This window comes from Aquarana catesbeiana, linkage group LG01 (genome assembly GCF_042186555.1).
Source record: "Aquarana catesbeiana isolate 2022-GZ linkage group LG01, ASM4218655v1, whole genome shotgun sequence".
In the NCBI taxonomy this organism is placed as follows: domain Eukaryota; kingdom Metazoa; phylum Chordata; class Amphibia; order Anura; family Ranidae; genus Aquarana; species Aquarana catesbeiana.
Window position 1 is genome coordinate 900,845,462 of NC_133324.1, and position 22,029 is coordinate 900,867,490.

Consider the following 22,029-nt stretch of genomic DNA (forward strand, 5'->3'; position numbering starts at 1 on the left):
GCATTTAATGAATCTCCACATTCTTTCCCGAAGAAGCCATATGGCGAAACATGTAGAAAACATGAATGTGACCACAGTAAATCACTGTCATTAATAGGATGCCTTGCACACATCTATGGCTATGATTGTACTGTGTGTACTGTTTTATTGATGTTGTTCATTTAATAAAATGTGTATATATATTTTCTTTTACATATTGTTGTCTCAATTGCTTTGCACCTTTAAAGTCCCATATCTCCCAAATGTTTTTTCCAGTCTATACAACAGTTACAGACACGACACACAGAGACACAGACGAAGCTGTTTAAAAGCTAACTTTTACTTGTCACAAGGCATTGCACACTAATCAATGCTCTACTATACCACTGACTTTAGCCCCATTATCTCAGAACGCAGGCCACATTGAACTTCTATTGGAACAGGGAGCTATTTCACTCTCACGTGGGGAAAATAAATAAACTAAAAAAAAAAAAAAACTATAATTCTCCCACTTTCTCCTCAAAGATGTGTGATTTATCCTGTCAATCTGCATGCTACATCAGATAACCAAGGGTGATCAGCCCCTCACTCACCGGCACTCTTGACCAGCTACACAGGTCTAACAATACAATAAACGTTAACACATATACATATACCAGCCAAAAATCTCACCAGATTTTGCGCGTCCGCTCACTGATGAAATATTTCATAGAACTTTCAGGACCATTCAAGCAGGGCTTCAGAATTCACGAACCAGCGCAAATCTTGTCCACAGTAGAGGCTTGCAGTTATGGGTGTAGTTGATTCCTTAGCTTATAGGGACTCAAGACAAAAATACATTAGGGTTTGAGTTCTGTGCAGAAATAAATTCCACACGCCTTCTGGGGTGCCAATTGAAATAAAATCTGGGGTGCCAATTGAAATAAAATATTTGTTCCATATATGTATTAATTTGCCTATTCCTATAGTTAGCTAGTCTATTAAAACTCTGATAATGTTACTATTGATAACACACGAATATAAGGTTAGCTATGAAAACAAACACACTGCTTAATAAAACGTCTTTTTTTTTTCCCAAGAAAATAGGAAAATGCTAACATGAAAATACTATAGAACATATAACACAAGAACATCAAAGATACTTATCACAAGGATGCCTCTAGATATTGTCTCATCAGCTGGGCTCAAGATGGTAACAGAGAGCCATGAGGCTCAGAGAGCCATCAGGCATGACTTGCCTCCTGTGTGCACTTTTTAAACTTCATCCATACACCATCCAGACCCAACCCCATTGCCTGCCCATTTAGGTTTCCAACGAAGGAAAGTAGTTCCGGGGCAGTCCTTCTCAATATATTATATTACTGTCCATTCTGCTGTATTGGCATCTAGGGACAGCATTGTCCATGTATCATGTCTATGTATCCTGGGTCAATCTTCAATGCCTTTGATCTCTGTAACTCACCTTCATCTGCCAGTCATGGCCCTCTTTGAAGCTCGCTTGCATAGCGTTATCACATCAGACTGTCAGGAGCCAAGCTTTTGTTCAGCCTATAATGGAGACCTGATCTCGGAATATTCTGATAAGCTACAAAGCTTTAATGTACAACTTGTTGCATTCCAACTGGGTTGTATTAACCAGAAAGAAACTCCAGAACTATGATATTAAACCATGTTGATTTCCAACAAACTGACAGAAGGACATGGGTGACTACAGGTCTGCAAGCATGTGGGTATGTCTCTAAGCCAATGTTGAAGAGGCGGAATAATCCCAGTGATTGAGGAATTGTAATGGGCTTTTAATGCACTCCTGGTATTTTGAATAGCCTGCACTTTCAGGCCCCATTCACACCTCTGCAAATTAGATGCGGCTTACACCGCATCCAATTCGCAGGACATTTTAAAATACCTTCATTTGAATGAGGCTGGTTCACATATGTGCGTTGCATTTGCACTGCGCATTGCCCAAAAACCGTGTGCGTTTTCTGGGCATTGCGGTGCGAATTACAAGCACATTATCTTCAATGGGAACGCATCTGATTCGCAGATGCATTCCGTTGTGAACAGGCATTCTCTCCTTCTCACTACACCTCCCCCCTCTCCCTGCTCAGCTGATCCGCAGATAGAACGGAGAGGCACTGCTGAACAGCTGCTTTTTCTCTTAGCAGACAAAATGGAGCTGGAATTCGCACCGGACTGGTGTGAACCCAGCCTTAAAGGAAAATACATTATTTACATTTAGATCCCATTATTGTTTATTTTTTGTTGTACAAGCACCTAGAATGGAAATCTCATACAGTGAAATCAATTTTAATCTCCAGTTTCTTGTTTGATAGTGGTATCTGTATACAGTTCCAGAATCATATGTAACTGACAGCAATTGGAGCATTATAGGAACTGTTTTGGTGTTTAGGCGAAGTTGAATGCCTGAGCCGAGGTAGACATAATATTCCAACACAATAATGAGATAGCAAAAAAAGATGAGAAAGATGGCCATATCCCTTTCTAGGTCATAATGAGGGTTCACAAGAAAAGGGGTAAGAAAGGTGAAATGAATGTGTCAATGTAGAGAAGAAAGTAGAAAAAAATAAAAAGGAATCGTTCCACCGGGGGCCTCAGGAGTCCATTAAAAAAAGAATATCCAGGAATCCCTTTTTGTAATTTTGAGTAATATGTAACATACAGATAAGTTTATCATTGAACATAACCCAACCCCTATAGCACTGTACCAATAGTTGAAGGTACAGTTTAGATAAGCTAGTGGAGACCATCTACCTCCTTATCAATGTCTTGTATTTGGATCCTTATAAAGAGGAATTGATTAATACCTGTGACAAATTGTTTGCGACTTCTCACCAGTACTAAATATTCGTTGTGTAAAAGAGTACATTTTGACTGCAACACACTAAAAAAAATAAAGATGGTTATAGATCCATTGCCACTTTTTGTCTGAGAGAAAGCTGAAGTGTGTCGGTCTGAGGAATCTGTTTGCAGCATGTGTTGCTGGCTGTCCAATTAACAGCAGAGCCCTGAAAAATTACATGGGATCTCCTCTTCTGGTATGATATGCAGGTTTTCGGTGCGACAAGTTGCCCATTTCGGTGTATGAGAAAGGCTGACGTGGTCCGTTTTTAGTACAACATAAACTATAATACCAATTTCCGCAGACAAAACCTCGGACTTTTGTCTTGCATACAAACGGCAAGGAGATGTCAGCCAACAAACACTAACGTAGTGATGTACTATGTGGTTTTTCAGCTCTTTACCACCACCCTTTGGGCTCCTTCTGCTAATTTCGTGTTAGTAAAAGTTTGGTGAGTGTTGATTCACGCTTTTCATTTCGTGCTTTTCAGTTAGTTTCTGAACGGCTGTTCGTCAACCAGACATGTTGCGGAATCGGAGGAGATAACGGGTTATTTATTATTGGCCTTGGAGTTATTGCTTTGACCCAAGTCCAGTCCAGGAACAGGAGAATTTTGGACCAAAAATTGGTTGCTTTATTAATTGTGACCAATTACCGTATTTATCGGCGTATAACACGCACTTTTTTCCCCTTAAAGGGGTTGTAAAGGTAATTTTTTTTTTTATTTAAAATAACAAACATATCATACTTACCTTCACTGTGCAGCTCGTTCTGCACAGAGTGGCCCCGAACCTGGTCTTCTGGGGTCCCTCGGCGGCTGTTTCAGCTCCTCCCCGCAAGCATTTACCACCTTAATGCGAGCTCCCTCGCATGGTGGTGAGTGCTTGCGGGCGCGCTCCCGTGATACAGCCGGCGGCTATAGCCGCTCGCTGTATCACTCGGCCCCGCCCCCCGGCGCGCCGCGTCATCGGATGTGATTGACAGCAGCGCGAGCCAATGGCTGCGCTGCTTTCAATCCATCCACTGCAGCCAATCAGCGACCAGGCTGAGCTGCAATGAGGACGAGCAGCGAAGATTCGAGGCGTCAGGTAAGTAAAACGGGGGGGGCTGGGGGCGGCGGTACTGTCAAAAGTTTTTTCACCTTAATGCATAGAATGCATTAAGGTGAAAAAATTTTTATCTTTACAACCCCTTTAAAATCAGGGGAAAATCGTGGGTGCGTGTTATACGCCGATCCCCGCTAATTGTGATCTATCGGCGGCGATCGCCGCCGACATTCAAATAGCGTGTCGTTTTAAATATATTGCGCCGCGGAGTTCGGAGGGACTCGGCGGAGCTGAAAGAGCGCCGCCGAAATACACAGTCGAGTGTTCTCGGCTCTTTCCGGCGCCGCTCACAGTCACGCCCAGTCCCGCCATTGGACCTGTGTTATGTCCATCATAGGGCGGGACTGTGAGCGGCGCCGGAAAGAGCCGAATACACTCGACTACGTGTATCTCAGCGGCGTTCGTTCAGCTGCGCCGAGTCCCTCCGAACTCCGCGGCACCATATTTAAAACTACATGCAGCTATGTGTATGTCGGCGGCGATCTGTCCAAGCATGGACACTGGGGGCAAGGCTGCACTGACCACTGGGGCAAAGCTGCACTGACAAGGCTGCACTGGGGGCAAAGCTGCACTGACAAGGCTGCAATGGACACTGGGTCAAGGCTGCAATGACACTAACAAGGCTGCAGATGAACACTGATGAGGCTGCATTGATGGGCATTTTAATGTAAGTTTTTTTTCCTTAAACTTCCCTCCTAAAAGTTTTTTTCCTTAAAATTCTCTCCTAAACTTGGGGTGCGTGTTATACGCCGATAAATACGGTATGTCATATACCTTTGCTGCGGGAGCTCCAGGAGAATAATCCGGATGATTTTCGGAATTATCTCCGGATGACAGACCCCTGCTTTCACCAACTCTTGGCATTGTTGACCCCCTATATTAAAAAGCAGGACACATGCATGAGGCTTTTATTTAATTTGTTGGTTGAATAATGATTTGGTATATTTTTGGATGCATAGAATGCACTTTTTTGGTTAATTTCTATTGGCAGATAGCATCTCTAATTTTATTTGTTTTCTTTTTTTAATGCACGATAAAAAAATTGTGTCGAATAATACTTGGCTATGTGTTTTACTTCAAATGACAGTTTGAGAGTAGGCAGTTACATTTAAAATGAAATACAATGTAAAATTGACAAGGAACACCAACATAGTTGTATCTTTGATCTTAAAAACTACGGGATTACACGCTTGGAAAATCTGACAACAAACATTTGTCCGTGGAAAATTTTAAAGCCTGCCATCCAACATTTGTCCGATTTTCAACAGCCTGTCATCACACATCTCCCGTAAGAAAATCGGATCGTGTGTACATGGCTTAAGACTGGGATGCCATTAACATTGATGTGCATGTAAAGGCAGGTGTCCCAATACTTTTGGTAATAGTGTATGTAAGCAAGGACACCCAAATCACAACCACAATTACAGGGACCATGGAGAATCTGCATAGAGAAAAGACACCAGCAGTATTGTGTGTACAGGTGTCACCTATGTTCTCACCTACATATAATGAGGGGCTTTAGGATTTCTCAGAATGTATTATGAAAAAAAAAAAAATAAAAACAACATGTTTATGCAGGTCTGTTATGTCCTCTGTGCCTATTTTTTCATTTTTTTAATTTTAGCTATTCTTAGGCTTTAAGTTAAAAGCTGTTCAGCATCAAACACGAAAGAGGTAACACAAAGAAATTTTCACCTATTTTAAATTCATATTTTATTACAATTCACAAAGAATTTACATGGTAAAAAGATACACGAGTAGGAAGCTGGTCCTACACTTTCAGATTGGTGCGGTCGTGGTATTTCTGGTAAGGATCATCGATGTACCAGTTCCTCCTCTTCCAGAAGGATGTGGTCATTTTATCAAGCAGTTTGCTCTGAGTTTTGTTACAGAAAACTATTTCTCTCAGGCGTTTTTTCCTGGCTGCCCTTTTCTTCCACAGTTTCTTCTTATAACCGGCCTGCAAAATGCAAAGGTTTTTTTAGAATTTATAACGAGAACTCCAGTGAAACACAAATCAGTTAAACATTCATAACCTGATGCTACGTCCACTCGATACGAGTTTATTTTAAACGTGAGCTCTACATGCACAAACCTTTAACCAGTCTTCACTTTGAAATGCCTTAAAGCGGTGTTCCAGACAAAATTTTTTATTTTTTTAAAGTCAGCAGCTGCAAACACTAACTGCTGACTTTTAATGAGGACACTTACCTGTCCAGGGAGCCCGCGATGTTGGCCCCCCGAGGCCGATCCGTCCATCGGATTGGGTGCAGGTCCCGCCATTCCAACTAAGGGAAACCGGCAGTGGAGCCTTGCGGCTTCACTGCCGTCTTCCGACTGTGTGAGTCGCGCGGCGCTTTGTGAATGGCCAGCTTGTCTTCTGGGACACACACACACACATTGTCCAGAAGACAATGGGGGGGCTCGCTGCAGAAGAGGATGTGACGTCCTCGGCCCGGAAGTACTCTTAGTACTTCCAAAAAAGGTAAGTTAGAAAGTAAAAATGTTTTTTTAAATATCCAAAAACGAGGGGTGGAGAGGTGGTCTTTCGTTTAAGACCACCTCTCAAAATTGGGTGGAACTCCGCTTTAAAAACAAAAATACTTTAGTGTAAGTTTGCTTTCTGCCCTCCCCATCGGTGCTCTATGCTGGCATAGATGAGTAACAGCCATACCTCTTAATAGCAAGCATCCTTCCACATATTCATATCGCAGAAGATACTGGGGCGAACGGATCTGTTAGATTAAGCGGTGCCTGTTGGACTGTGTCCTCATATTTAGACACTCTCCTTTGCAGCCACCCAAATAGTACAGTGGAGGTAACATGTTTCTTGTATATATTTTCCTGGGAAAGGGGTTCATTTTCTATTTATTTTACAGTTAATTTAATTGGTATTTTGCAGGTTATATTGGGGGGAAAAAAAAAAAAATAAAAACAAACAAGATCGAGATGCTTTTTGAGAACACTCCTTGGAAACGCATCACAAATTTACAAGGAAATTTGAAGAAGCTCGATGTCTTATAAATAAATATTTGCTCCCACTCCTCTAATATTGTTTTGTTCCAAGTTCTTAGAATTTGTTATAACTGACCTCTAGAGTGTTTGTGTCCAACACTATTGTTATAAATTACCTAATGCAAACTGTTCTGATGTTAATATTTACCTCTTGCTGATCATGGAATGCTTAAGTGAGGTGGCACGGAGGGTGGTCCTTAAAGCCCACATGACGCACATATGCAACCATGGCGTCCAAGGTTTCTGCGCTGAGGGTGCGCTCACTGCCTACTCCCATCACAGTGACCAACCTTTCAGATAATTCTCAGACCCTGGTTATGATTGGGAATTGCATCCCCCCTACCTTCAGACTTGTGTGATGAAAGCCCAGAAAGTACCTCTATGGTAGAATCGATAGCACCGCGCCATGCTGGCTCACTGTGAATCTTTATTCAGCCTATCTCAGACCCTGCATCCACTTCTGTAGAGTAGTGGGACTGCACCAATAAGTACCTATGGAGCCATAAGATGTAACCAATACTGAAAGAGGAGCTAGCCACTTCCAAATCTATATAAAAATGTACACTTTATAGTATATTTATTCACGACTCACATTTTTTATGAAAACTGTGCTAATCGTGATCCCATCAATCATCTCACCTTCCTTCGAATCCAGAGCCCACAGTGTAGACGCATAAATCGTTCCACTACAGCTTTCACAGACTTCCTCTTCCCTTTTCGAACGCCAAAATATGTGACCGGTCTGGATGGCTGTTGGAGAATGCTCGGAAGCAGCGGTGACACCCTATAAAAATATTATTGCCTGTGTCAAAATGCTGAATACAGATTTACCACGGTTATGTTATTAACTAAAATTTCAAGGGTTTTCCAGCTTTTTTTTGTCTCCATAATAAAAGGTGAAATTTGCTGCTTCAACCCATCAATGCATTTACAACTTACAAAAGAACCAATAAGAAAAAAAAAAAGAGTTAAAATGTATGTAAACCCCAAATCTATTTTGACTGTTTGGCATCAAGTCTCACTGTGTACAGTTTTCCTTAAAGAGGAACTGCAGTCTGCTCACAGAATTTGTAATAAAAACCATCTTTGCCATTCTGAAGCTTCCCTCCAACCACTTTGCATATTATTTTATATATACTGTGATTCTATACTCGCCAAATATGCTGCAGAAATCTCCCTCTACCAAGTCTGGCTGCCGCCATTTTAACTGTGGGCAGCTGAAGCTGCTGCCTGTTCGCTTCCTGGATTTACACAGAGGCACACCTCCAGCTCTGCAGCTCTCACTGGTCCTCTTATGACTCCTCCCCCCTCCTTTCTTGGCAAACTCTCACAAGAGCGAAAGAGAGCTGTGCATGGTGTCATAATCCTAGACTAATGACCAGACAAGAAACAAGAAGTGGGCTGTATAAGGTATTTACTGGCAGAAAAAAAAAATGTTTTACTATTTAAAGTTAAAACAACAAGGGCAGAAGATTTAATAGATGTAAAGATGAAAAAAATACTGCAGGTCCACTTTAACAAATCATTTTGTTTTTTTGTGTTGAGATCCTGTCAGTAGCTGCACTTCCAGCTGCAGGCTGACAGTGTTCATCCACTACCCCGCAATTACAGTGCCTTGAAAAAAGTATTCAAATTTTCCACATTTTGTCATGTTACAACCAAAAATGTAAATGTATTTTATTGGGATTTTATGTGATAGACCAACACAAAGTGGCACATAATTGTGAAGTGGAAGGAAAATGATAAATGTTTTTTCACATTTTTTACCAAATGATATCTGAAAAGTGTGGCGCGCATTTGTATTCAGCCCCTTTACTCTGATACCCCTAACTAAAATCTAGTGGAACCAATTGCCTTCAGAAGTCACATAATTAGTAAATATAGTCCACCTGTGTGTAATTTAATCTCCGTATAACTGCAGCTGTGCTGTGAAGCCCTAAGAGGTTTGTTAGAGAACCTTAGTGAACAGCATCATAAAAGGTCAAGGAACACACCAGACAGGTCAGGGATAAAGTTGTAGAGAAGTTTAAAGCAGGGTTAGGTTATAAAAAAAAAATCTCAAGCTTCGTACATCTCATGGAGCACTGTTCAATCCATCATCCGAAAATGGGAAGAGTATGATACAACTGCAAACCTACCAAAACATGGCCGCCCACCTAAACTGACAGACCAGGCAAGGAGAACATTAATCAGAGAAACAAGCAAGAGGTGGTAATTCTGGAGGAGCTGCAGAGATGCACAGCTCAGGTGGGAGAAATTGAAAAATTTAACTTTTTGGCCTAAAAGCAAAACGCTATGTGTGGCGGAAAACTAACACTGCACATCACCCTGAACACACCATCCCCACCGTGAAACATGGTGGTGGCAGCATCATGTTGTGGGGATGCTTTTCTTCAGCAGGGACAGGGAAGCTGGTCAGTTCATGGGAAGATGGATGGAGCCAAATACAGGGAAATCTTAGAAGAAAACCTGTTATGCCGTGTACACACGATCGGAAATTCGGCAGAGCAAAAGACAGATGAGAGCTTTTCGGCGAAAAATGCAACCGTGTGTATGCTCCATCGGACTTTTGCTGGCCGAATTCCAGCCAGCAAAAGATTGAGAGCATGTTCTAATTTTTCGGTCGGAAAAAGTTCCTATCCGAAAATGCGATTGTCTGTAGCAATTCCGACGCGCAAAACTCCTACGCATGCTCGGAAACAATTCGACGCATGCTCGGAGGCATTGAACTTAATTTTCTCGGATCGTCGTAGTGTTGTACGTCACCACCTTGTTGGCGGTTGAAAGTTCAGCGAACTTTTGTGTGACCGTGTGTATGCAAGGCAAGCTTGAGCGGAATCCCGTCGGAAAAGCTATCATATCTCTTTACAACCAAAATCCAGATCGTGTGTACGCGGCAAAAGACTTGAGACTGGGGCGGAGGTTCACCTTCCAGCAGGACAACAACTCTAAACACACAGCCAGAGCTACCATGGAATGGTTTAGTTCAAAGCATATTCATGTGTTAGAATGGCCCAGTGAAAGTCCAGACCTAAATCTAATTGAAAATCTGTGGCAAAGCTGAAAATTGCTGCTCAGACCCTCTCCATCCAATCTGACAGAGCTTGAACTATTTTTGCAAAGAAGAATGGGCAAACATTTTACTCTAGATGTGCAAAGCTGGTAGAGACATCCCCAAAAAGACTTGCAGCTGTAATTGCAGTGAAAGGAGGTTCTACAAAAGTATTGACTCAGAGGGGCTGAATACAAATGCATGCCACACTTTTCACATATTTATTTGTAAAAAATTTTGAAAACCATTTATCATTTTTCTAGCTTCAACCTATTGCTTGTGAGCTGCTAGTAGATAAAAATCTTTCCAGCCCTCTGAGAAGTGCACCTTGTTAAAGTCAAGATAAATACCTCTAGGAGAGGCCACAGTCTTCTCTGGATTCTCATGCAGACATCCTTGTCGGGATACAACCCACTTCCTTCTCCTCTATTTGATTGATGTTGGCTCTGGGCTGTCTGCTTGCTCCGAAAACTGCACACAGTATAGTTCCTCTCCCCTCCTCCTCTCACACAGCACACAACTCAGATCAGGTTCCCTACAGACAAGCTCTATCTGCACACTGTGTAGCAGGATTCTAGGCTGCATAGTAGTTATCTGGGAACTTCACGGTTCAGAACTGCAGCATAGCAGGCAGCTACATAGTGCACAGATAGAGGCTGTCTGTAAGAAAACAAATCTTATCTGTGTGCGAGGAGGAAGGAGAGGAGCTGTGCTGCCTGTTCCTGAACTGTGTGCAGTAAGGGGATGTGACAAGGAGCTCAACAAGCACAGCATCCATGGAGGATGGGGGGCCACAACTGAAATCTGTGGGGGGGGGCTGCCCTCTCCAACACCTCCTTCTAGATTCAGCTATGACCATGCCACTTATGTATTTTGCACTTTTATGCAAAGGAACAGCACAGTGCCTGGTTTACTGTTCAGGTGTGTGCCTGTTCAGCAGGTGCAGCCACATCTCCCGTTGGCGGAGTGGCAGAAAGAAAGGGTTAATTGCTGAAGTAACCGCCCCCTCTAAACTTTCAAACAGCAAATGGACAGTTACTGGGCCCTATATGAAAGATGACGTGCCCTTGCTGGAAAAACAAAAAAGGAAGGAGAAAAGAAATAGCAGCCGATTCACGATTATGGTAATATTTGTTAACTATTTAGCCTATCCTTTACTTCTTCTTTGAAGCGAATTTTGGCTATGCACCTAAATAGCCATAAAACCATCCCCTCCCACCTACTAACACCTATGCTAACTAACCTGTGTAAGAAGGATACTTACCTATTTTCAGCCTGCTCCGGGGCAGTCACATGACCTCAGTGTCAGCCAGCTTCGGGTACAGGGGAGAGGAGGGAGCGCTCCAACAATGACTAGTAAAGCCTGAAGTTGCGACTTCACCCATAGGCTTCAATGGCCTTGTCAGTGCTCCCTCCTCTCCCCTGCAGCCATGCTGGCTGGCACAGGGGAGCCGAATCACATGCCCGGATCGGAGGCTAGTTAGGTGTATAGCCGGGATTCCATTAGAAAACACGTACAAATAGATCCAGACAACAGCAAGAAAATGACCTTACCTGCTGAGTATAGAGGTGTTCTGTGTCAATAGTTGGGTATTAGATGGAGACAAGAAGACCCCTGGCGTGGATTTAGTGAGCCCGGATAATCCTCTTACATGACTGGTTACAGGGGGAGACAGCACAGACTTCCAGAGGACTGAAAAATACAAGAAAGAAATCACTATATCTACACAGCAGACAATATGAATGAGTATGGGGGACACCAGCTAAATTTATAGCAGTCAAAGCCCATGTGCACACAGGTATACTCTGTGAATTTCACCTGCTTGCGGATGAACCGACTGAACCTCACTCAGTGAATGGTCCTGCTCAGTTTGACAAAAGCTATTCATTCGATCGACATTTTGTTGATGGAGCCTGTTGGAAATTTTTCAGTTGAACAGGGGCTGCATCCAATCAATATTTTGACAACCGTCCAGGCCAGCTGTCAAAATACAATAGCCGCAGAGGGAGTTCCATTTATCCCCATTGTATAGTATGGATGGACAAAATTTTTTTTTTTTTTTTTTTTTTTTTAGTCTTTTTCAGCACGTAGGCTAGCTTTAGTATTTGGTCCATTTGTAACCTATTTTCTTTTGAAAAGAGAGAAGGAGAATGCACTACCATGCAGCTCTTTAATTTATCCATTATGTTTTTTTTTCCACTCAATACACCCCAGAGATGAATCTGACCTTGCCTGGTAAAGAAGCTACTTTCCTCCCTGCTTTTCAACTACTACATGCTGCAAACACAGTCTTCACCTGTAGATGAATCAAATGGGATTCACCGATTCAAGTATAAAGGTGCTCTGTGAACAATGTTATATCCACCAGGACTAGCTGAAGTTTGGAGCAGAGGAAGAATGGATACCAATATTATTTACAAGGGAGCTATGGGAGAATCCAGATGCATCTCTGAAGTTTTTTGCCCTTACGGCAAACCTGTCAGTCTAAAAAGTGCCCCCCCCCCCACCTCATTCAGTAAGAGAGCCTAATGCCCTTTCACACAAAGGGTCCAAATCAGGCACGCTTAAGTTCTTCAGGTGATCCTGATCGTACCTTCCATTCACCCCTATGGACCGTAGGTGTAAAAGAACTTGTGTCTGTTTACACCTGCCTACCCCTGGTTCAATCCAATCGGCAAAAAAAATAAATAAAATAATGTGGAGGAAAACGGATCAGTCCCCTTCCGTCAATCGGATCTGAGGGCAGCAGTCAGGTGGTAAATGTACAGCAGTCTGTTTACGTCCAGCTGCCCATACAGCAGAGCAGGCTCTGCCCGTGTCTGCTCTGCATAAGACCCCTTTCACAACGATGCGCTTTTCAGGCATTTTAGCGCTAAAAATAGCGAATGTAAAGCGCCTCTCATGCCGCCCCAGTGTGAGGGCCCGAGTGCTTTCACACTGGAGCGGTGCGCTTGTGGGACGTTAGAAAAAGTCCAGCAAGCAGCATCTTTGGGGCTGTATATAATGCTCCCACATCTCCCCTGTCCATTGAAATGAATAGGCAGTGATTCGGAAACGTCGCAACACGGGCGCGCTTTTAATCCCTTCTTCGGGCCGCTGGCGGGGGTTAAAAGTTCCCTGCTAGCGGCCGAAAAGCACTGCTAAGACGACGGTAAAGCGCCACTAAAACTAGCGGTGCTTTACCGCTAACGGACCCGCCGCCCCAGTGTGAAAGGGTTCTAAACTGAGCGGACACAGATGGCTCATCCGCCCCGCTTTGCGCTAATCAGCAGGAGATCAGTGGACAGATCCCCTGTCCATCTCAACGGAGTCCGCTCCTTGTGAAAGGGACGTTATTGTCAACTAAAATATACTGAGCATATTTATCAGTGTGGCATATAGGTCAATTTGCTCAATCTTTGGTTCCCCATAGTAATCAATATGATCTTTTTCCTAGTGCATTATGAAACAGTAAAAAGGAAGAGAATTTTGTCCCCAGCTACGGGACTCAAAGGGGGAGATTTACTAAAACTGTTGCACACAGAATCTGTTAAACTGTGCATACTAACCAATCAGCTTCTAGGTTTTAGCCCCGATTCACACAATGCGGCTTTAAAATTGTACTCCAGCGTGTTTTCAAATCCACTGGTCTGTGCGATTTCATGTGTGGATTGCTAACATCTATGCGACTTCATTCATTTAATATATATATATATATATATATATATATATATATATATATATATATATATATATATATATATATAAACCTTGTGCCAAAAAAATGTATGTGAAAAATGTAAACAAAAGCGCTGCTAACCCCCCCAAACTGGGTGAGAAATCCAGTGCAAATGAGCAAATGTGTAAGGCGGGGGGCACTGAATCTAAATTTACTGTTAGCTACAATGTGTAAAGATGTGAAACCCGACAACAATATTTTAAATATGCATCAATGTGCTATACAGAAAACCTACATAATAGCGTGCAAATACAACGTATTAGAAAAGGATAACATCCGTTTAAGCATGTATAAAAAATAGATAAATGTCCTTTGAGAGAAAAAAAATGTAAGAAAAACGTCCATATACAATTTCATAAAAAACCTCAAATGGGTGACTCTTCCGCTGATTAGATGAACACCTTCACCACCAGGGTTAAACACCCAAAGTGCTCTTGTAAGGATGTCCGCTTACCAAAAGTTGTAGACCCTTTTAATTAAAAAAAGATCAAATGGGCTTTTAGCAAGAAATGGCTTGCTGTAATGATATGGATGAGCCAGCAAGCCATTTCTTGCTAAAAGCCCATTTGATCTTTTTTTAATTAAAAGGGTCTACAACTTTTGGTAAGCGGACATCCTTACAAGAGCACTTTGGGTGTTTAACCCTGGTGGTGAAGGTGTTCATCTAATCAGCGGAAGAGTCACCCATTTGAGGTTTTTTTTATGAAATTGTATATGGACCTTTCCTTACATTTTTTTCTCTCAAAGGACATTTATCTATTTTTTATACATGCTTAAAGCGGAGTTCCACACAAAAATGGAACTTCCGCTTTTCGGAACCCTCCCCCCCTCCCGTGTCACATTTGGCACCTTTCAGGGGGGAGGGGGGTGCAGATACCTGTCTAAGACAGGTATTTGCACCCACTTCCGGCATAGACTCCCATGGGAGTCTATGCCTCTTCCCGTCCCGACCGCGCTGTCTCCTGGGAAACACACAGCTCCCAGGAGAGAGCGGGGACCACTTGGGACGCGCAGCGCGACTCGCGCATGCGCAGTAGGGAATCGGGAAGTGAAGCCGCAACGCTTCACTTCCTGATTCCCTCACCTAGGATGGCGGCGGCAGCTGCCGAGAATCGAGCGGGTTCTCGGCGTCGCCTGCCGACATCACTGGACCCTGGGACAGGTAAGTGGCCATGTATTAAAAGTCAGCAGCTGCAGTATTTGTAGCTGCTGGCTTTTAATATTTTTTTTTTTTGGCGGTGTGGGTGGACCCCCGCTTTAAACGGATGTTATCCTTATCTAATATGTTGTATTTTCACGCTATTATATAGGTTTTCTGTATAGCACATTGATGCATATTTAAAATATTGTTGTCGGGTTTCACATTTTAACACACTGTAGCTAACAGTAAATTTAGATTCAGTGCCCCCCGCCTTACACATTTGCTCATTTATTATTTATTGCAGTTACTTATATAGCGCCGTCAATTTACGCAGCGCTTTACATATACATTGTACATTCACATCAGTCCCTACCCTCAAGGAGCTTACAATCTAAGGGTCCTAACTCACATTCATATACTAGGGACAATTTAGATAGGATCCAATGAACCTACCAGTATGTCTTTGGAGTGTGGGAGGAAACCGGAGTACCCGGAGGAAACCCACGCAGGCACAGGGAGAACATGCAAACTCCAGGCAGGTAACATCGTGGTTGGGATTTGAACCAGCGACCCTTCTTATTGCTAGGCGAAAGTGCTACCCACTACACCACTTTGCCGCCCATGCACAGTCTATACAAGTCACACATGAAATCACCAAAGATAGTGCAGGAACCTTTTTCAAACTCGGTGCTAGTCAAAGTCGCTCCGATTTGAACTGTTCCATAGGCACAAACAGGGTGCGACTTGTCATGTGCTTTTAAACTGTCAAGTCGCACCAGTGTGAACTGGGGCCATTTGTTAAAGCTTAACTGAATAAGCTGAAGTTAAAAGCTGATTGGTTGTTATGCACAGCTGCACCAGATTTTGTGTGCTCCAGTTTTAGTAAATCTCTCTCAGTATGTAGCTGAGACTTCTGTAACATATCATAGAACAAAATACATGAGTGAATAGGAAGCAGCCTGCACCCAGCTCATGTGGTGCATGCTAGTTATGGGGCAGTGAAGCTGCAGCTACGTATTTACTAAGTAACTGTCCTGGTATTCAAAGCCCAACTCCAAGTTTACTTTAAATAGTTTGTTTGGGCCCAGCTGGCCCAAACAAACCATTTCCTTTACTAACTGATGCTGCATCTGTCAGTATTGTATAGTACTGTATGTAGCGTCATCTACATGCATTGCATTATATAACGCTGTGTTCAGCATTAGTACAGGGACTTCGCGTCTGCTGCCGGTGTCTTGCTGAGAAAGTTCCCCCGGCGGATAAGGACCCCCCTCTACTGCGCAGGCACAGCGCTTGTGCAGTAGGAACAACAAGGGAGCCGTCGAAAAGAGCCGAAGCTGAACACCTGAGTCAGCTGTACACGGCGCCTGCGCACTACATTCTACCCTATGTCCACGTTAAAGCCCCACCATCCAAGTGGACATAGAGTTAGAATAATAATATGCCAAGCGCAGCGAGGCCGTGCCTGAAGCGTGGCGAGCATAGCGAGCCCGCAAGGGGCGTGTTACAAACTCTTTTTTATTAAAATAGTCTTCACACGCAGGCGCCGTGTACAGCTGACTCAGGTGTTCAGCTTCAGCTCTTTTCGGCGGCTCCCTTGTTGTTCCTACTGCGCAAGCGCTGCGCCTGCGCAGTAGAGGGGGGTCCTTATCCCCCGAGGGGAACGTTCTCAGCAGAACACCGGAACAAAATTTTGTCAGGCTGAGCGCTGCTTAGCCATTTACAGATAGACTTGTACTCTTAGACACGCATACAAGGGATCCTTGGATTGGCCAAGGCGGGAATTATGAAGTCTCCTGCCCACCTCTCCTCCATCAGAGGCATAAATACACATACAAAACCCACAGCTTCCTGTGACTGGTTGAGCCTGACTAAATTTTGCTCCAGCAGCAGATGGGAAGCCCCTGTATCGCTGCCAGAACACATTGCTGTACAGCTGTGCTCAAAAGTTTGCATCCCCTTGGAGAATTGGTAATATACAGTATGTACCATTTTTAACCACATGCTGACCAGCCGCCGCAGTTGCACTGCGGCAACATGGCTCGGCTGCGCGAATTGCCATCATGTTACGTCGGTAACAGACAGCCACTAGGGGGCGTGCGCCCCCTGCTTGCCAACGGAGCCAATGCGAGTGCTCCTGTGATCGCTCGGGGCACACTGAGAACCGGGATCTGTGTGTGTAAACACACAGTTTCCGGTTCTCTGAGGGGAGAACAGATAGATCGTCTGTTCATACTCTGTATGAATAGTGATCTGTCATCTTCCCTGCACAGACCCCTCCCCCCTTCAGTTAGAACACACACTAGGACACACTTAACCCCTTCACTGCCAGTGACATTTTTACAGCAATCAATGCAATTTTATAGCATTGATCGCTATAAAAATGCCAATGGTCCCAAAATGTGTCAAAATTGTCTGACGTGTCCGCCATAATGTCGCAGTCCCGATAAAAATCGCAGATCGCTGCCATTACTAGTAAAAAAAAATAATAACAAAGCAGCCATAAAACTATCCTCCATTTTGTAAACGCGATAACTTTTGCGCAAACCAATCAATATACGCTTATTGCGATTTTTTTACCAAAAATATGTAGAAGAATACATATCGGCCTAAACTGAGGGGAAAAAAAGTTTTTTTATATATTTTTGGGGGATATTTATTATAGCAAAAAGTAAAAAATACTGCGTTTTTTAAAAAATTGTAGCTCTTTTTTTGTTCATAGCACAAAAAATAAAAACCGCAGAGGCGATCAAATACCACCAAAAGAAAGCTCTATTTGTGGGGAAAAAAAGGACGTCAAGTTTTTTTGTGTGCATCGTCACACGACCGCGCAATTGTCAGTTAAAATGGCGCAGTGCCGAATCGCAAAAAGTGCTCTGGTCAGGAAGGGGGTAAAATCTTCCAGGGCTGAAGTGGTTAAAGAAAACATGAGTGAGCAGGAAAAACACATCTTTTATTTCTTATGGGATTCAGTTGTAGGTCATAGCAGAAAGGGCACAATCATAAAACAAAACATGGCAACACATGAACAAATGAAATGAGCCCTGTTCAAAAGTCTGCATCCCCTTAGTTCCTAATACTGTGTTTTGCTCCCTTTAGCATCAATGACAGCTCGCCGTCTTTTGTAATAGTAGCCTATGAGGCGCCGAATTCTTGCAGGTGGTATAAGCTGCCCATTCATCTTGGCAAAATGCCTCCATGACATGCAAAGTCTTAGATTGTCTTGCATGAACCACAGGTTTGAGATCTCCCCAGAGTGGCTCGATGATAATCAGGTCAGGAGACTGATAACCACTCCAGAACCTTCACCTTTTTCTGTTGTAACCACTGGAGGGTCAACTTAGCCTTGTGGTTAGGGGTCATTGTCATGCTGGAAAGTCCAAAAGAGTCCCATGTGCAGCTTTCATGCAGAAGAATGTAAATTATCTACCAGGATTTTCTGATAACATGCTGCATTCATCTTTCCATCAATTTTTTACAAGAATCCCCATGCCTTTAGAGCTCACATATCCCCAAAAACATCAGTGAGCCACCACCATGCTTCACAGTGGGTATTCTTGTCACTAAAGGCCTTGCTGACCCCTCTGTAAACATAGTGCTTATGGTTGTGACCATAAAGCTCTATTTCGGTCTTGTCACTCCAGATGACAGTGTGCCAGAAGCTGTGAGGCGTGTTTTTTTTTTGTGGCATTGGCGCAGTAAAGGCTTCTTTCTGGCAACTCGACTATCCAGCTCATTTTTGCTCAAGTATTGTCCTATTGTACTCCTTGAAACAACCACACCGTCTTTTTCCAGAGCAGCCTGGATTTCTCCTGAAGTTACCTGTGTTTTTTTTTTGTATCCCAAACAATTCTTCTGGCAGTTGTGGCTCCAATCTTTCTTGGTCTACCTGCCCTACTGAACCATTTAAAGTGCATGTATACCCAGAGTTAGGCTTTTACCACTCAGGTATTCAGCTTTGTGATAGAATGCATACAAGAAGAGGAAATATTCCCTCAACTCTATTCAGATGACTACAAATTTTCCTACCTGTTCTTGATTCAGACTGCTGAAATGTTCTTGCAAAATGCCTGAAAGACGAGGAATAAGCATATGAATTATAGGAGGAGCTGCAGTTCCAACACAAATCAATACATAAAAAGTAGTCAGCTGCATATTCTGCTATATCTCAGTTAGAGCGGGACCCCTGAACCTGGATTTGTCCTATAGACAGTACTAAAAATCTCTTTAGTAGGAAATTACAAGTCATCCTTTACAGGCAAGTTTACAGACAGCTGTATAAATCGGAGGTATTTTGGAGGATTTATGGCCGATTTATGGCCAATTTAGAGCCGTTGTATTGCCCGCTTGGTCATTTTTATGTACAGTTGAGCCTATAATAAGGCTCACCTGTAGATAAAATGAATATCTCCTAAACCTGTATGGTTTAGGAGATATTTACCTGACTTCATCGGCGCATGCGCAGCGAAGGTTCAGTGTTCTGTCAAATCAGCGAACTCGTCAAAAACTCCAACCACGTCACTTCCGGTTTCTTTAACCACTTCAGCCCTGGAAGGATCCCCCCCCCCTTAAAGCGGGGGTCCACCTATTTATCCTTTTTTTTTTTTTTTTTTGATTTCATTCACAAACTTTTCTTCTCAGCATTACATACTCACATATTGTGTGTAATAAGTCCGCCTGTGTCAGATTTTGTCGGAAAGAATAACTTATATTATTCACTGCAGGCGGTTTCCATCTTCATTGTGGGCATTTGAAGCCCACAAGCATTTATTTCCTGGATGTGGTGAATGCTGTGCTCCCAGCATTCACCGCTCATTCCCGCACATGCTCAGTGGCATCCTGGGAAGCCTGAGACTAGCTCCTAGGAGTCTGGGAGAGGCTAGAAACACGCCTACTCCCACGGGAGGAGAACCAGGAAGTGCAAAGAAGAATAGAAAAATAAAAGGTAATTACGGCGATTTAAATTTTTTTAAACGGCATGTCAGCATCTAGGCAAGGAAGAGAACACATACAGATATTGTTCAAAATTTGGGTGGAACTCCGCTTTAACGGCCGGGCCATTTTTTGCGATACGGCACTGCGTCGCTTTAACTGACGATTGCGCGGTCGTGCGACGTTGTACCCAAACAAAAGTGATGTCCTTTTTTTCCCCACAAATAGAGCTTTCTTTTGGTGGTATTTGATCACCTCTGCGGTTTTTATTTTTTTTGCGCTATAAACAAAAAAAAAAAAAAAAAAAAAAAAAAAACACAATATTTTGTACCTTTTGCTATAATAAATATCCACATTTTTTTTTTTTAAAAAAAAGGTAATTTTTTCTCAGTTTAAGCCGATATGTATTCTTCTACATATTTTTGGTAAAAAAAAAAAAAAACAAAAAAGTCGCAATAAGCATATATTGATTGGTTTGCGCAAAAGTTATAGCATCTACAAAATAGGGGATAGATTTATAGAGTTTTTATTATTATTAATTTTTTTTTGTTTTACTAGTAATGGCAGCGATCTGCGATTTTTATCGGGACTGCGACATTGTGGCGGACACATCGGACACTTTTGACACATTTTTGGGACCATCGGCATTAATACAGCGATCAGTGCTATAAAAATGCATTGATTACTGTAAAAAATGTCACTGGTAGTGAAGGAGTTATCACTAGGAGGCAATCAAGGGGTTAATTGTGTTCCCTGGGAGGTGATTCTAACTGTAGGGGGAGGGGGCTGACTATAGGAAATGACAGATCGCTGTTCCTAGCTATTAGGAACACACGATCTGTCACTCCTCTCAGAACAGAAATGTGTGTGTTTACACACACTCGCTGATGAAGATAAATGGAAGAGTTCTGGACAGCCGCACACCGATAGAAGTTTCTTATGCCTTTATTTGTAAAACCAGGATCACAAAATATACAGAACACCAAAGCAGAGTGGTACAGAACAACAGCTGACGCGTTTCACACTTATACCAAGTGCTTACTCACTCGTCCCTGTTCTGTCTCTCCTGCTCGCGGCCGGTGGTCATTGCGACCGTCAGCCACCCCGCGGTGCAGCGGGCGCGCCTGCTATCCCGATCCCGCGAGCCGACGTACAGCTACGCCGGTTTGCGGGATCGTGCCGACCTGCCACAGTATAATGACGGCAGCTGGTCGGCAAGCAGTTAAAGAAACTGGAAGTTAAGCGGTTGGAGTTTCTGATGAGTTGGCTATTTTGACAGAACTGCGGCGTATCGTGCTGGAACGGAGGGCTCCCGTGCGCATGCATGGGAGTGACATCATCGCAGCACCGGCCACTCACAGCGCCGGAGCCCGAACCCGTAAGAAACGCAGAGGGAACATGTCAGCTCCCTCAGAGGTGACCTGCGGGCGCTTCGTTCTAAGGTAAGTATTTCATAATGTGCTAGTATGTGGTGCATACTAGTACATTATGCCTTACAGATTTTTTTGGGGGGGCATACAACCGCTTTAACCACCTGGAAACCACCATACTTCTATATGCGGCCTCATATTGAGGAGGTTATACTGGGATGATGGTTGAGGACAGAACCAGACCCCGGTATTGTTTCTTTCAGCCTCTGATTCCCGTCCCAATACTTTTGGTAATATAGTGTGTACCCGCCCCCCAATCCCCAGCAGAAGAGGACCTGTCACTTACAGGGCAGACAAGTCCAGTATTTCCCACCATCCCCCCGGCTGTACACCTCTCCATACTGTCCTCAGTGGAGGTGACATGTCCTCTATCAGGGAGATTGCCTGCAGAGCCCAGTCTACCTTCCACAACCAAACTACCACCCCTCCCTCTCGGTCTATACTGGCACCACACTCCCTCCTTCCTCCCGGTACCTGAGCAGAGTCCCCGGCCGGACACACACCGCCCGGAGGGGCGCACAGGACAGCGCCATTTTCCCGAGGCCTCAGCTCCCGGACTGTACCATCAGCAGAGGGGTCCTCTCCGGACGGTACCATCCTTCTATCCGGACTGTACCATCTACTGCGGCATCCTATCCGGACTGTACCATCTATATAGGGGGGTGGAACCGCCACACTTCTTCCTTCATACCCAGCTACTTTCAGCGCTGTTTCTTTTACCCTCTCCTACAGCCTGCCTGCATGTGTGTAGACGGCTTGCATAGCCAAAGCGATGGTTGTATTTCTGAGCACCCC

At 43.6% G+C, this 22,029-nt stretch overlaps 1 protein-coding gene across 1 annotated transcript; it reads right to left on the reverse strand.

Annotated features, from left to right (window-relative positions):
* Positions 1-5,641: 5,641 nt before the first annotated feature.
* On the reverse strand, positions 5,642-21,863 carry MRPL35 (mitochondrial ribosomal protein L35). Its single transcript, XM_073610964.1, has 5 exons — positions 21,709-21,863; positions 18,902-18,942; positions 11,567-11,705; positions 7,600-7,744; positions 5,642-5,905 (listed from the first exon to the last, which is right to left on the reverse strand). The coding sequence occupies exons 1-5, from the start codon at positions 21,765-21,767 to the stop codon at positions 5,717-5,719; spliced, it is 573 nt and encodes a 190-aa protein (XP_073467065.1). The 5' UTR covers positions 21,768-21,863; the 3' UTR covers positions 5,642-5,716.
* Between the last annotated feature and the right edge of the window lie 166 nt (positions 21,864-22,029).